The sequence below is a fragment of the Cherax quadricarinatus genome, chromosome 14, assembly GCF_038502225.1.
Source record: "Cherax quadricarinatus isolate ZL_2023a chromosome 14, ASM3850222v1, whole genome shotgun sequence".
Lineage (NCBI taxonomy): Eukaryota > Metazoa > Arthropoda > Malacostraca > Decapoda > Parastacidae > Cherax > Cherax quadricarinatus.
Genome location: NC_091305.1, coordinates 11155784 through 11173104, shown reverse-complemented (window position 1 = coordinate 11173104; position 17321 = coordinate 11155784). Strand labels below are relative to the sequence as shown.

The window sequence follows — 17321 nt, the reverse complement described above, 5'->3', positions numbered from 1 at the left end:
AAATACAGTATACTACATATGTATAGAAAATATTCCTATATACAGAATTGATCCTTGGAATTTTTTTATATATATAAAAAAGTGGTTGATGAAGCTTTTCACTTCTTGGAAAGAGCAACCCTACTTTTTTTTTTTTTTTACAAAGGGAGAACCAGATTAGGATGTGTAGGAAAGAAGGAAAATACGTAGTTTCTGATAGAAGTGTCCTCATACAAAGATGTGTGTTGCTACCATGGCTGTTTAATATGTTATAGACTGAGTTGTAAATAAGTGAATATTATTGATACAAATAATTTTTTTTTAAATTGTGGTTTCAATTTAATCAACAGTTGGAATGGGAGGCACAGGTTAATGGTGAAGATTCCATCATTCTTTTGGACAGTATTGTGATCACAGCAGGAGGATGCCCTATACAAATGCAAACCTGTAACTTTGAGTATGAAAGTGATACTGACTTATATTGTGGAGGTAAGTTAATATTGATAACTGGTTGTCTTGGCTACCATATTTAGTGTGGAGTAATTTCCTATATTTAACTGATGCTTCTTTCACTCCTGTTTGAAAAATAAAATTAATCTTGTATACACTTCATATGGTATACAGTCATGCATCATATAACATGTTGCACTCTAAAAATTAGATCCTCTCTTAAGCAGTACAAACCTATCGTACAGTAACAGTCTTATTTTCCTCAGGGTACAAGTCTGGTGCACCTACTAACTTTGAGTTCTTCCGCACATATGCTTCAGAATCTGGTTACAAGTATTCCAGTGATGATCACACATATCAGTCTGCATATGGTAAGCATTCAAAATAATTATAGCCTTTTATTCATATAAAGGACTATTGATATCCTTTACATTAGTATTATTCCTTTCAATACAGGTTTCATAACAAAATTTATTAATTAATTTTTTTATTCCTTATTTAGGTTATTTTGTTGTAGTTGACTTTGGCAAGGCTTCTCCTGGTGAACAGATAGCTACCATGAATGGCCCAAGTATAATGGAGGATTCAAAGTGCCTCACTTTTTGGTACCAGTTTAAAGAAATCAGTGCAGCTATTTTTCGGGCCATATTAAATGACACACAGGATATAATTTTCTCCAGTGATGGTGAGTTCTGATTGCTACTGAATTATAGACTGTAATGGGAAATCATGTTGTCTAATAAATATTAATAGTGTTGATAGCATTTTTATTGATTTGAGCTTGGAATGAGTTTATTTAGAAGCCTGTTTTCATACACTACTTTCTGTTTTGCTATATTTATTACTGTGTAAAAACTTACTTTGGCAACAGTGGGAACTGGTAACCAGTGGCAGCTGGGTGCAGGAGATGTGTCTCCTTTTGCAAGTAAAGGTCATGTAATCTTCGAAGTTTTCTCTGATGGACCCATAGATGGTTATGTAGAAATAGATGACATCAAACTTGACAATTCTAATGAATGCTCCACACAAGGTAAGAATATACGTACACTGTAGATGGAAATATGCATATGTATATTAGTCTTTGTATGTAACTTTTATAAGTATGTATTTGCTTCTTGTCTACCAACTTGAGTGGCCCTATTGGGAAGAAGAAGCCTGGAGAATAAGTCAGGATACTTGCGCTAGAACAAATCACTACTGGTGAACAGATTTGAAATTCTAGCTTAATAGTGAAAATGATGCTTGTGATTAGAGTATGAATGGGTGTATATTAGCAAAAATCCATGTTTTTCTTGACTTTTATAATCTTCTGTAATCTATTCCTTATCTTTAGAATTCATTTACCATTGCAGTATCCTATCTGTTTGTGTGAACTGTCATATCTGTGCATCTCTGCAAAAGCAGTGATTATGTGTGAATGATGGTGAAAGTGTTTTTCTTTTTTGGCTCATCCTGCCTTTGTGGGAGACGGCCAGTGTGTTGAAGGGGAAAAAAAAAAAAAAAAAAACTTAAGCCACAGTTATTGATATGACTTTAACCATTTTCATGAACATTCTTTAGATCTTCATAGAAATTTTCTGATTTGTATACTATGCTTCTTACTCTTCAAAAATTTAAATTCATGTCATAGCACTGAGAGAAAACTTCTGCTGACTTCTTAATATCTCCCACTCCAGGTGGTTGTAATTTTGAGAGTGACACATGTGGTTGGAGCAACATGGGTAACCTGGAGTGGGTGTTCTCAAAACATGGGGAAGAAAATGGACCTCTTACCACCACTTGCCTTATGTTTGTTACACCAGCTAATGACCTTGTGGGCCAGACTGCCACTCTAGCTTCTCCCATTCTTCTGCCTAATTTAAACTGCATCCAGTTTTGGTAATTCTCTACATATTTATTTTGTTTTGTGTACCTATCTCAGGATTTCTTCATTTGTATTTTGTTAGCAAAAACTGGAAGCAGTTGGAGATATTGTATCTGAGGGCAATGAGTGGTGTAAATATTATGCAGAGTATTTGTGGCTTTGAGACCAGGAGGAGGTGTGGGGTTACTAAAAGTATTATCCAGAGAGTTGAGGAGGGGTTGTTGTGGTGGTTTTGACATTTAGAGAAGATGGAGCAAAATAGTGTGATTTGGAGGGTGTATAAATCTGTAGTGTAGGAAAGTAGGGGTAGGGGATGTCCTAGGAAAGGTTGGAGAGAGAGGATAAAGGAGGTTTTGTGTGTGAGAGGCTTGGATATCCAGCAGTCATGTGAGCATGTTAGATAGGAGTGGAGGCCAATGGTTTTTTTGGGACTTGATGAGCTGTTGGAGTGTGAGCTAGGTAACATTCTGTGAAGGAATTCAGGGAAACTGGTTAGGCTGATTTGAATCTTGGAAAGTACTGTGCCTGCACTCTGGAGGAGGAGTGGGGATATTTGCAGTTTGGAAGGATATCTAATCTGTAGTATTGATGAACCTCTGGCAAGACAGTGCTAGAGTGAATGATGGTAAAAGTGTTTATTCTTTTTTTTATGTTGCCCTACCTCAGTGGGATACAGGTGGTATGTTAAAAAGGAAAACAGTACGAGAGTTAGGAGAAAGGAGAGGGATCACATAACATCTGCAGTGGTGAAGTCTGTGGGTGCAGGTGGGTGATGCTGAATGCTTCTTGTTTTGTTTAATGGTATCGTTAGTTTGAATGTAGGTGGCCTCTAATCATCATCTTATTCAAACCAACAAAAATATCAAACAGAATCAAGGAGTGTTCAGCATTGTAAGTAAAATTGCCTAAGTTATTTTACAGCAGCAGATACAATGCTCAGTACAGGTGATGTCTATATCAACACATTTCACCATCACAAAGATAACAGGTGCCAGCCTTCTTTCTCTCCACGATCTTTCTCTCTATAAAGGCCATGTCACTATGTTTAGAGTAAAATAGCCTATAAATCAAAGTTTATTCTGTACATAGTATCTTTTCAGTATACATTACAGAAAGTTTTGCCTCTGAGACATACAAATATTGCTATTGTTAAACTTGAGGTGAGGAATCTGTTTTGTCATGAATATTCCAATGTACTGTACCATAAAACAAATTTGTTTTGTGTAGCAGTCATTAGACAACATCTTATAATATGAGAGAGTTTAGTATGCATTCTATATTGATATGTAGGTAATGACTGTTGTTGTACTGTCATTATTTTTGTTTTGCAAATTTATATTTTTTTTTGCAGGAAATAAACAAACTTTTAATGATAAACAGTAAATGATTTTGACATTGCTGTCATACAGTTAAAGGAAGATTATGTATTTCACATGCATTTCTAATTTACAAATTAATTTGGACAGGTATAAGAAGTTGGTAGGTTCCCCAGCTTCATTGTTAGCAGTTGAAACCCTAGTACCAGCCTTCTCTGGGGATTACTTTGAAATTTCGCTTTGGCAGCTGAATAATAATAATGATGACTACTGGCACAATGGAAGGTTTCCATTACCAGACTTGTTAATGGACAATGTGCAGGTGAGATTTGGAAGGCTGTGAAAAAAAGTCTGAAAAACATTGTATTATCAGAGTCAGATGTCTTGTTTAATTATCTTCTTGAAAGACTTCAACATTAGCTGTTTGTCTATTCCATATATATGCCAGCTTCTCCACATTGCATGCTTACTTCAATTTGAAAATTTCGGTAGTGTTTTCCTGGAGATGTCAGTGGTATAAAGTTAGAATTGAAAATTGTGATCATTGCCAAAACAAAACTAAGCCAGAATATTCAGCAAAAATCAAAAGTGCTAGTGGCCAGGATAAATATCTGAAATTAGATCCAGACTCTAGGCATTCAACAATGCATAATAAGTAATAAAAATACTGTAACTGTAAATCCCCTAAAGGAAACTTGGATATGTTGTACTTTCATAAATTGAGAAAATGAAATGATGGATATGAGTATTTAATGTAACTATGTGCCAGTATTTTTTTTATGAGTGTGGGGCATAGGCATTGATTATTGAAACAAAAAGGCAAGGGTAGTGGAAATTTCACATTTGAGTGTGGTGTCAATATTATGCAGTGTATAAAATAGAAGACAATGCCAGAAGCGTGTGGATATCATGGTTCAGATGAAGCTCCAAACTGTGACGTCCTCACCCTCCTTCAGAGTGCAGGCATTGTACTTCCCACTTAAAGAATTCAGCACTAACAGCACATGAAACTCTAAAACTACTTGTTTTGAACACACTAACAATCTGAGAATGGCACAGCAGCAAAAGCAAAGTCTGAACCAAAACTAGCTCAGACCCACAGAAGAAAAAAGACAACAGTAAAGGGCTAGGTAATTCATCTAAGGAAGAAAGGAGAAGAGCTCATGAACAGTGACAAGGAAATCTCTGAAGTGTTGATAAAACAATTTGAAGAGGACTTCTCAGGGAAAACAAGGGCAGGATCTGAGAGATTAAGGCACAGGGGGCACCAAAAAGCACTGGATGCCATCCACACAACAGGGAAGAGGTAAAGAAACTTTTGAGTAAGCTGGATACATCAAAGACAATGGGACCTGACAATGTGTTGCCATATGAGAGGGTGCAGAAGCATTGTCTAAACCACTAGTTATGATCTACAATAAATCAGTGGATATGGAATAGTTATCAGAGATCTGGAAGACAGCATTTGTAGTCCTAATGCTTAAAAAAGGAGACAGACATGAGGCATTAAACTGCAGACCAATTTCTCTGACATGCATACCTTGCATGGTAATGGAGGAACTTATGAGGGGAAGAATGATTGAACACTTGGAGAAAAGTAGTTTCATAAACAACAACCAGCATCGGTTGAGGGATGGCAAATCTTGTCTCACTAACTTCAGTTGGGGTTGTATGACAAAGAGAGAGAGGGTTGGGTGGATTGCATTTTTTTTAGACTGCAAGAAGGTGTTTGATACTTAACCCCCTCAAGAGGCTGGGCCAAAAACTTTCGATTCAGACAGGAATAACAGAATGAGCCCTGGTGGATCAAAGATTATCAGTACACATACTGAGTGTCCTTGGTTCTATCCCCTGCATTGGTGGAAATGTTGTGCATGTTTCCTTGTACCTGCTGCCCCTGTTCACCTAGCAGTAAGTAGGCACTGTTGTGGGTCACAACAACTCTTAACAAGTAAAATTGACTTGTGTAAAAAAAAAAAAAAATGATCTGGATAGATTGCAAGAATGGTCAGATAAGGGGTGGCTTGAATTCAACACCAGTAAATGTAAGGTCATCAACATTGAAGGAGGAGCAAGAAGACCAGAAACACGGTATAGACTAAGGACACAGAGGCTGCAGACTTCACTCAAAGAGAAAGATCTAGGTGTGAACACAGTGCCCAGTATAATGCGAGGCTTGCATGACCCATGTAACTTCTTCAGCCAATGCTCATCTGGCAAATCTATGAGTAGCCTTCAGGAATCTCAACATAGTCATTCTAAGCCTTTTGTATAACATACATTAGGCCTGTCCTGGAGTGTCTGGCACCAGTAGGGAACCTGCACCTGGAGAAGCATGTTAAGAAACTGCAGAACATGCAGAGGTATGCAGCAAGAAGAAGCCAGAAACAGGAACTTGGGGATACCATTGGGAGTTAAGGTCACAAATGAGCCGCAGGGATGTTAGGAAGTATTTCTTCAGTCTCAGAGTGGTCAGGAAGTGAAATGATCCTGGTAGGTGATGGAGGCAGGCTTCATTCATAGCTTTAAGAGCAGGTACAATAGGGCCCATGAGGCTAAGTGGTAGTGATTCTTAACCCTTTGACTATTGCAAGCCTTTTTCTGAAACTGTCATTCTATGTTGGAAAACTTTAAAAAAAAAAAACTATTTTTTCTTATGAAATGATAAAGAATCTTTTCCCGATAGTAATGACACCAAAAGTGCAAAATTTCGTCGAAAACTCACGGAATTACGCTCTCGCAAAATTAGCAGTCTCGGCGATATATACGCATCGGTGATTTCGCCGACTTTGAGCCCTATTTTTGGCCAATTCCATTGTTTTAGTTGACCAAACTTGTAGCTATTTCTTTAGAACTCCATTTTTTTCTATCAACTGAGCACAAAAAACTGCCCGTTTACCAATTTGAACTACCCAATAAAGTGGTCAGAAATTGGCAATTTGGCCAATTTCATGCAAATTAAAAAAGATGCCAATTTCAAAATAGGGTCCAGAATAAACAATGCAGACATTCTTGGCACTAAAATAGCATATCCTCTGTTCATTAGTCATGTCTCCAGGCCCCTATTATATTACTCTTGCTTTCTATTTTGATTTTTTATTCACACAAAAAATAGAAGATTTACTGTTATGCAGACTACTGCATTATTGTTAAAATGGTATAAATAATATCAGTCCACTAGTGGAAGAATATTAGATTCCCCAGTTGACGTGTATTGGACGTGTGGTGTGATTTGCTTTCTCTTGAACATTGGAAAAATAGAACATTTCCACTACTTCAAGGTTGTTTTCATCATTAAACTAATCAAAATCATCTCTATTTCTCTAATATGTTTTACATTCTATCAAATGAGACCAAGAAAACGAGAATGCAACCATAAATACTATACGAAAATACATCTCAAAGTCGGCATTTTAATCCAAAAACACCATCAGAGTTTTTTTTCTCATGCACTGCGTGCTGCAGGATTTTTTTATGCAGTGCACACTGATCACACAGACCCATTCTCTCACATGTGGGCCTACCAGCTTTCTCCTGCTTGATTTAGAGCCGCTAGAATTATTGAGTATGTATGCGTCCAAACCACTGGCTCGTAAGATGTATATATACGACCAAAACAGTCAAAGGGTTAAGAGTGGCAAGTTAAGAGGCAGGGCCAGGCTCTGAAAATTGACCCCCTGCAGCCACAAATAAGTAAGCACACACTAACACCCTAACACAATCTAACACACCTATTTAAAAATAGGTGTGTGACATCTAAACTGTCATATCTGGGCACCTCTGCAAAGACAATGATTGTGTTAATGATGGTGAAAGTGTTTCTTTCTTTTTTGGGTCTCCCTGACTTGGTGGGAGGTACTGGTGTGTTAAAAAGAAATAATAAAATTAATAATATTAACAATAATGGTAGTTATAATAATAATAATAAAATTAATAATAATACAGTAATAATAATGATAAATTTTAAATATTGTTTCAATAATACCCACACATTTTACATGCATTTAATACATTACAACCAGATATTTGAGCCTTACTTGTTATGTGAATTATGTTCAAATACTTTTTTGTCAAGTGTTTACTCATTTAGAAAATACTGTGTCCTTTAGGTTGAGTTTATCGCAACACGACTTGAGGGTAATTGGAGCTTGGGGCACAGTAATGGCTTGATATACCTAGATGATGTGGAGATACTTTCCAGCTCTGACTGCACCCTCTTACCACCTGATGCTGTACCTAGTAGCACCACCCCAACAATGTCTACAGCAGTTCCCACTGGTACAGATTGTATTATGATTTATTCATCCTTGTAAATACTGTATTAATTATAGTACTACAGCATTTAAAATGAGAATAAAGCTAAATTCAGAGCTATGTAATTTAGTATCTCATCAAAAATTATTTACTCTTTATAAGGAGATTATTTAGGAAAATTTTGTACTTCCCAGCTTTCAGGTACTATATTTGCTTTGTATGTAGTGTATATGCCTCTACAATGTGTAATATGTTTTAATGGAATTCATTTTCACTTTAGCTCTTTAGTCACATATGTCAATGAATGTGTGTTGCATAAATATCACTGATTAATAATAATGGTACAAATTAATTTTGTTCAGTTTTCTATGACATTCATGTAAGGCAATGAACTTTTAGAAGTACTGTACATTTTATATGCAGCATTACTACCAGATTTACTCGTATTGTATTGTATCTGTGGACATTCATGATTCCAGTGGGGTGCACTTCTGAAAACTGCATTATCGATGAGCTCTGTGACTTATGGAGTGAAGAACACGTGACAAAAATAGGGTTGCCTCCTTCAAATGTGCCTCTCCCAAGAAAAAAATAACATCATAATTCTTAAAATAATAATTTTTTCTACCTAATTTTGTTGATGAGGATACTTTGTGAAATACTGTACCTGAACTCTAGTGAGTTTTAAACCAAAATATTTAGAGTTTCTTTTTCAGTGAATTACATAGAATAAATGAATGTTGATGCTGTGGACAAGTGTGCTTGATGTACACAAAAACTGCTAGACCAGTTGTCTCGATTAACCCTGCCAATGTGATATTGGATCAGTGATCTATTTCAAAATTTGTACCCCTAAAACTGTCATGTAATGATTGCATATGTGCACTATCTTTTATCTTAGTTGTTGTTTTGTTCTGATTATTAGTTTTATTTTTTAGTGAATGGATTATATAGGTAATCTTTATCGAGGGTGTAGAGGACAGATATAAGTAGTTGAGTTTATTTATTTTTAAGGTATGTATTTCTGGTTGCTTAAACATTTGGTTTGTTTTTGTTTTTTCAGCAGAACACAAATTCATTAGATTCTTTAAGTATAAGTCACAGAGGCTAGTGGCGGTACATATTGGAAAAGGTTTATAGATTTCTTCTCAGATAATTTCTCCATAGAGAATAATTGAGAGAAGATTATTCAGTTGCTTTTCATGTTATCCTTAACTTAGTATAAAATTGTGTCATTTTTAAGTCATAGGCCTATTTTGTTTTTTAATTATACTGGCTACTGCTCAGTAGTATCTTTTTTACTTTTTTTTCTGGATATTGCCAATATCCTATCAATAGTTATAAATGCACTGTATGTATTGTAAACTTCTCATACTTAGGAGAGGAAACATTAAACAACATTTTGGTCCATTCAGGATCATCAGTGGTCAGAACAGATGGATATGTCATCTTAAGTTTCCTCTCATAAGTGTGGTATTTTGTGAGTTGTTCCAGCCATAGTACTCTAACTAATATTCTGTTGTACACTATTTTCATTTAGTGTTTGTTAAAAAGTTTTCATTAGGATATGGGTTTGGATGAAGGACACAGCAAAGCCCACTTTATATAGAATTTTTGTGTATGGTAAGGCTCCAACTGACAGCATTAATATGTCTTTGATTATTGTTCATTACTTAGGTATTTGGAACTTAAAACTTATTTTCCCATATACTGTACACCTATTTTATACTCAAGCGATGAGTTTCCCAACTATAATACTCCATATCTAATTTTTTCACACAAAATTACTAAGCATTGTACAGTAATTGTGATTGGTCCTTTTCACTTTCCTCCCTCTTTCTTCTTCCCATTCTCTTTCCTGTCCTTACCTCCTTTCCTTTCTTGTATTTCCTCCTTCATTTAGTGGGGATGGAGAATATTGGAGAGAGGCAACAGCAACAATGATTGTCTCTCCCAATGGATCTGACAACACTTGAATTATGCCCTCTTATGTTGAGGTTATCATGTATCAGTAGGGAGGTAGCAGGGAGGATTTCTGCATGTCTGGGTTTTATAATGTGGAGGGAAGGTGGAGGAAGGTGATTTGAAAATCAGCACCCTAGTAACTGCCCACATACAGTAGAACTTTGGTTTTCATATGGTCTGAATATCATACAGTTCAGATTTAGAACACTTTTTGAGGCAAAATTTTGATCCAAATTTCATACCTCCATTTGAAAATCATACGTATCAGACGCGTCCACCCACCCGGGATGCCACCACTCATGTGTACATGTCTCAGTCTGGCTTTGTCACTGGTTGAGTGAGCATCCATCTGAAGCATTTCACAATTTTTGTGCTTGTTTATTGATTGTGACTGCAAAATAAGCCACCATGGGTCCAAAGAAAGTTCCTAGTGCCAGCCCTTTGGTAAAGAAGGCGAGAAACACTATAGAATTCAAGAAAGAGATTGTAGAAAAATACAAAAGTGGCGTACATTTAGCTGAGCTTGCGAGGATGTATGGGAAGTCAAAATCAACAATCTGTTCCATCCTGGCAAAGAAAGTAGAAATCAAGGAAGCAAATCTGTCCAGAGCTCTCTGGACAGATTTTTAGTGTGACAGGGGTCCAGTTTTAGTAAAAGACAAAGAAGAGAAGTAACCCCAGAGAGGGCTTTGATACCTGCAGTTCTTGTGGAGGGGGCTTCCCCTTCCTAACAGTAATCTCAACTCCCTCTTCCCTCCTCACCCTCTTCAACACACCAACAAGAGTCTTCAATAAAGGTATGTAATGTTCATTTATCATTAAAATTAGTCATTTATGTTTATTTCTCATTGTTTTCTGTATGTAAAACTATAGTTATTCTTTCTAAAATTTATTTTTTGTTAATATTTTTGGGTGTCTGGAATGGATTAATTGTATTTACATTATTTCTTATGGGAAATAATACTAAAGTTTTCGTACGTTTCGGATTTAGACCGACCTTTTGGAACGGATTAAGTACGAAATCCGGGGTTCCACTGTAATTAGAATACAGAATAATAATGAAAGACGATTCCAAACAGTGTAGTAATATACATACTTAACAGTGTTAAGAGTAATAGTCCAGTAATAACCTTTTGCTTTTTCAGTTACATGTTTTATTTTTTATTAAAGTATGTGATGAAAAAATAATTCAAATAATAAAAATTTCACCTTTTTTTTTTTATATTTCAGTGACACCCAGTGAAGCATCATGCAACTTCTCAAATAAGAATTTTTGTGAATGGACAGCGGTGCCTGAAAGTGTCATGTGGAGTATTGAGAATGGAGACTCTGATACTCACGGTGTTGGACCACTAGGAGATCATACTACAGGTTATTAAAAATACTACCCTGTTCTTTAATATTTCGTAGCTTATTTTCCATTGGTTGAATATTTATTATTAACTTTTCATTTGTGTTACTTTATAAACAAATACAATCCTTTTCTTTTTTTAGGTGATGGTTACTTCATGAGCCTTACACCATCCATGAACAACTCAAAGGGTGTTGCTATTGTTTCCAGTCCTGAAATGACTCCAGTGAAGGTTAGTGGGCACCACAATCTACTGCTCTAATAAATTATGTGTTAAGGAATGAACACAATGAATATATATTTTCTAAATTTACAACCAAAATTTTAAAGATGCCAGTTACTGTTGGAGCAGTCTACAGGCTGCTTCATATTAACACTCCCACCTTCATTGACAACCTTAAAAAGAATAATAATTAACAAGCAGTTAAACATCATGTAATACTTGCTGGTGACTTCAACATAAACTTTATCCAGGCTGAAGGCCATCAAGTAGCTGCTTTCACAGAACATGAGCAATTGCTTGCTATTTCCATCTATAAGTATAAAAGAATTTCTGAGAGAAGTACAGGAAGGCCCCGCTTTACGGCGTTTCACTTTACGGCATTCCGCTAATACGGACATTTCAAATTATGACCAAAACTCGCTATACGGCTCCCCCCACCTGACTTTCTAATACGGTCACCGTGCCCCACCCTGTTTGTTTACATTCTCCATGAGCTCAGTAAGCACTAAGTCTCTCCATTTTGTCTGGAAACTCCAAAATTTCAAATGTTTTTAAAAGTTATTTCATATTTTATATATACTCTGATAATTATACTTATGTATACCTGTACCTAAATAAACTTACATACTGTGCTGGCATGCAGGTACACATTAAAATTGGTAAGTGTCTTATGTCTCCAGACGTCATATTAGTAATGATAATAATAATCATCGAGTCATTTAAATGTCGTATATTACGTTAATATACACATTTTCATTAATCCATCCATGATATTTTTTTTCAAAATTATATAATAAACACGATGCATAACATATAAATAAGATAAATACACCCCACAGTAGAATAAATAAACATAAATGTGAGATGTGGTAGCAGACGACTTGCACAAGTGACGCCATATTAGAAATGATAATAATAATAATAACAATACTCACCGAGTCTCATTAAATGTCGTATATTACGGTAATATACACATTTTCATTAATCCATCCATGATATTTTTTTTCAAAATTATATAATAAACACGATACATAACATAAAAAGATGATAAATACACCCCACAATAGAATAAATAAACATAAATATAAGATGTGGGAGCCACATAACTTGTACAAGTGATGGCAAGAATAACATTTTCTCTAATCTAACATAAGAGAAAATGTTACTGGGGGTAACTGTAGAAAATTATTCCTTTCGTATGTAAGTAAGTAAGTTTATTCAGGTATACACAAATACAGTTACATAGATTATCATACATAACAACATACGTGTAGAGAACCTAGGATAACCCAAAAAAGTCAGTGTGACTTATTTCCATTGCCTTCACTCAGAGCTTCATTTCTTCTCAAAATGATGTTACATGAGAATGGGAGTGTTCTTCTTTATTAATTCTACCGTATCAATGTAGAGACAACCTGTACACAATGTAACTTGTACACAAACCAGACGTGTACACTTCGTTTGTTTACAAAACTTACGTTCGCCTGGTTTGTTTACATAACTCTGCGCCTGTCCCCTCTCATGTACTCATTCTTTCTCTCTCTCATTTATTCGTTTTATCTCATTTACTTACTCCTGACCCTACATTAAGACTACAAATATTTTAAGGTAAGTAATGAGTGAACTGTATATACATTTTATCGCTCTGGGATGCTTAAATATCATAGAATAGTATGTGTGGGTGGGGTGGCCTGGTATGGTAGCCTGGCTGACACCATACATACCACACTTGATTTCTTACAATAAATACTACTTGTCTCACCCTAGATTAAGACTATAAATATTTTAAGGTAAGTAATGAGTGCACTATGTGTGTATTGTACTTTTTTATTGTTTTTTGATGCCTGGTTCTATTGCTAACTTAATATATGTTAGTGTAAACTTGTTATCTAGTGTTTGTATGCATTTATAAGTGGAAAAAAAGGGTGTTCCACTTTACGGCGGTTTCCGCTTTACGGCGGTAGCCTGGAACCTAACCTGCCGTATAAGTGGGGCCCTCCTGTACATTATTAATAGATCATATCTGGACCAGTATAGTAGCTCCTCTTAAAGCAAAGATAATCACAGACAGCACTACTGATCACTATCCAATCTTTTTCATAACCAACATACGTAAATTACTACAAGACATTTGTAAGATCTCATATCATCTCCATGATAAAACATCAATAAATAGCTTTATTACAGCAATATGTGACATTATCTGGTGCAGAAAGTACTGACAATAGTTCAGATTATGTAAATCATTATAAACACTATACTTACTGTCACTATCTGTAACCCTCCCAGTCGTTAAACAAATGATTGTCCTCCCTTAAGGTAAATAATCAAACCTGTAATTCCTCTCAAATTAATTTGTTAAAGCCATATAACATGAACTGATAAAATAATCTATTTTCTTGTATTCATTGTAAACTCCTAAATTTACACTTTATTGTTATTGCCTTATTAATCTTAAGTAAGTTTGAAGTTTGCCCGAAATGCTCTACATATTTAGGGGCTTTCGGCATGGACGCCCAAATGTCATTCTCCTTTGCACAAGCATTGTATCATGCTGAAATGAACTGTTATTATTATTATTATTATTATTATTATTATTATTATTATTATTATTATTATTATTATTATTATTACTGTGCTAAATATATATATATAGGACAGTTAATTCCAATAAACATCCTTCTCTGAAACTCTCCCTTGATAGCTGCAACAGAACTCATAGGCATAACATAAGACACAGAAACCTTTTTGACATACCCCATGCCTAACTCAACTTGTGATTAGAGCCACTAGCCTGTGGTGTGTATTTTGTGTCAACTTATCCTTTTCCATTTTCTCTACATGCCAAATCACCTCAACAAACCCACTGTGTCATTTGCTATGCTCCTGATTCTCTGCATGATATTCATGTCACACATTGGTCTCAAATATGACGTCTCTGCTGCCTCTAACCTCCTTGCTCAGTGTTCAGAACTCGTCTCACACCCATATAAAAGTGTTGGTACATTCATACTCTGGCATATTCCCATTTTTGTCTCCATGAATAAACTTACTTTAACAATATTTTATAAATATTTATACTGTTGCCTTGATTTTTATATTTAATGTTTACTTATTTCCATAAACATATTAATAATTCAGTAATCTGCCTTGCATTACACTGTACATACAGGACTTGTGTATACGCTGGTGGTACCACATGGATGGTTCTGATGTGGGAAACCTTGATGTTTATCTCAGGAATTTTGGTCTTAACACTAAAATATGGACCAGAAGTGGCTTTCAGGTACAGTTACTTGTCTTATTAATAGTACCGTGAGTAATAATTTTGTTTTTCATTTGTAAATGATTGAGCACATAATTTATTTTTATTTATACTTAATCTTAGAGAAATTATAGTAAAAACTTAACACTGAATACTTACAAAGCCTACTTCATTCAGTTTGAAAACAAAGCTACAAACATTCCATTTAACATAACGCTAAATGGATCACCTATCACAAGATTCATGGAGGGAAAATTCCTAGGAATCCACCTTGACAGTAGCCTCAAGTTCCAGATACATATACAACAAATAACCAAGAAAATCTCTAAGACTGTAGGCATACTATCAAAGATACGATACTATGTTCCACAATCAGCTCTCCTTGCACTGTATCATTCACTCATCTACCCTTATCTCACATATGGAATATGTGCATGGGAATCAACAACATTAAATCACCTAAGACCACTAATAACCCAGCAAACGGCAGCAGTCAGAAAGATAACAAATTCCCACTCCTGACAACATACTCCACCAATATTCAAAAGTCTAAATCTGCTCACCATTAAGAACATCCATACTTATTCGTGTGCCTACTACATACATAGAACAATACATGCAAACATAAACCCTCCACTCAAACTTTTCCTCACCAATCTTAACAAGACACATGACCATAACACAAGACACAGATCTCTTTTTGATGTACCCTGTGTCCATATCACACTGTGTAAAAAGTCTGTGCACATAAAGGGCCCCAAAATTTGGAATTCATTACCAGAAAATACCAAAGTAACCTGGTCTGAAAATCAATTTAAGAAAGAGAAAGAGACAGGCGCTCCCTTTACGGGCGACGGAAAAGAATAACAGAGCGGCTAAAAGAGGCCAATATATCTGAAATGCATAGGGAGACACTGGTCAGAGAAATAGCAAACTAATCCACAAGAGATTATACTCTTTTCTAGCATTATTGGAGATACTTGACCACTGCCAGTTTAGTTTCAGACCAAATAAAGCACAAACGATGCAATTATAAAAATGCTAGACCTCATTTATGCAGCTCTTGAGAACAATAAATATCCACTAGGTCTCTTTACAGACCTTAGGAGAACATTTGATACAGTAGACTGTAACATCTTGCACCTTAATTAACTCTTTGACTGTCTTGGTCATATAAATATGTCTTGCAAGCCAGTGTTTTTGATGTATTAGTACACCAAAATTCTAGTGGCTTTAAATCAAGCGGGAGAAAGCTGGTAGGCCCACATGTGAGAGAATGGGTCAGTGTGTGCAGTATAAAAAAATCCTGCAGCATGCAGTGCATAATGAGGAAAAAAAACCCTCTGTGTTTTTGGATTAAAATGCCGACTTTCAAGTGTATTTTTGTGTAGTATTTATGGTTGTATTCTCGCTTTCTTGGTCTCATGTGATAGAATGGAAGACATTTTACAGAAATAGAGATGATTTTGAAAGTGAGCTCAAAGTAGTGGAAATGTTCTATTTTTGCCGATGTTCAAGAGTAAACAAATGACGTCACTGTCCAATACGTGTCCAACTAGCCATTCTAATATGCAGTCACGAATGGGTTGACATTCTATATACAGTTATTAAAATAATGCAGTAGTCAGCATAACGGTAAATCTTCTGTTTTTTGTGTGAATAAAAGTTCAAAATAGAAAGCAAGATTAATAAAAGAGGGGCCTAGAGACTTGACTAATGAACAGAGAAAATGTGATTTTAGTGCCAGCAATGTCTGCATTGTTTATTCTGGACTCTGTTTTGAAATAAGCATCTTTTTTCATTTGCATGAAATTGGCCAAATTGCCAATTTCTGACCACTTTATTGGGTAATTGAAATCGGTAAATGGGTAGTTTCTTGTACTCAGTTGATAGAACAAATGGAGTTCTAAAGAAATAGCTTTGAGTTTGGTCAACTGGAACAATGGAATTGGCTGAAAATAGGGCTCAAAGTGGGCGAAATCGCCAATGCATATACTATATTGCTGAGATTGCTAACTTCACTACTGTAATTCCGTAAGATTTCCATCAAATTTTGTACTTTTGGTGTCATTATCATCGAGAAAAGATTCTCTGTTATTTCATATGAAAAAAATAATTTTTTTTCTGAATATTTTGCGACAAAGAGACACTTCAGGATTTGGGGTCGCAACAGTCAAATGGTTAAACTTCAACATTATGATTTCAGAGGTCATGCACTTGCATATCAAAAGTAATACCTTAATAACAGACACCAATATATCATCTATCAACAAAGGGATGCCCAGAGACAGTGTACTCAGCCCTCTGCTTTTCCTCATATATACATGTATATGTGTATCAGCAATCTTGCAAGTGTATCCCAACAACTTAGACCTGTTCTGTTTACACACAAAACAACTTTTGTTATCTCCCACCCAAATCTGAACTCTTCCAGTAACATAACTAATGAGGAGTTCATAAAAAATATCTACCTGGATAACTACTAACAAACTCACTCTTAACATTGACAAGACCTTCTACATGATGTTTGGGAAAAGAGCTACAAATGTCCAACTAAATGTTATGATCAATGGTTCTCCCATTGCAAGACAAAACAAAGGAAAATTCTTAGGTCTGTTCCTTGATAGCAACTTGAAATTCAACACCCACATTCA

At 35.5% G+C, this 17321-nt stretch overlaps 1 protein-coding gene across 1 annotated transcript in view; it reads left to right on the top strand.

The window, feature by feature from the left end:
- Window positions 1-17321, top strand: part of LOC128698701 (MAM and LDL-receptor class A domain-containing protein 2) — a 170647-nt gene that overhangs the window by 125408 nt on the left and 27918 nt on the right. Inside the window, exons 33-42 of the mRNA XM_070084849.1 lie at window positions 330-468; window positions 696-800; window positions 932-1114; window positions 1301-1459; window positions 2106-2307; window positions 3760-3931; window positions 7719-7887; window positions 11059-11199; window positions 11323-11411; window positions 14575-14688. Coding sequence (XP_069940950.1) covers window positions 330-468; window positions 696-800; window positions 932-1114; window positions 1301-1459; window positions 2106-2307; window positions 3760-3931; window positions 7719-7887; window positions 11059-11199; window positions 11323-11411; window positions 14575-14688 — 1473 coding nt within the window. The remainder of the gene's footprint in view (window positions 1-329; window positions 469-695; window positions 801-931; window positions 1115-1300; window positions 1460-2105; window positions 2308-3759; window positions 3932-7718; window positions 7888-11058; window positions 11200-11322; window positions 11412-14574; window positions 14689-17321) is intronic.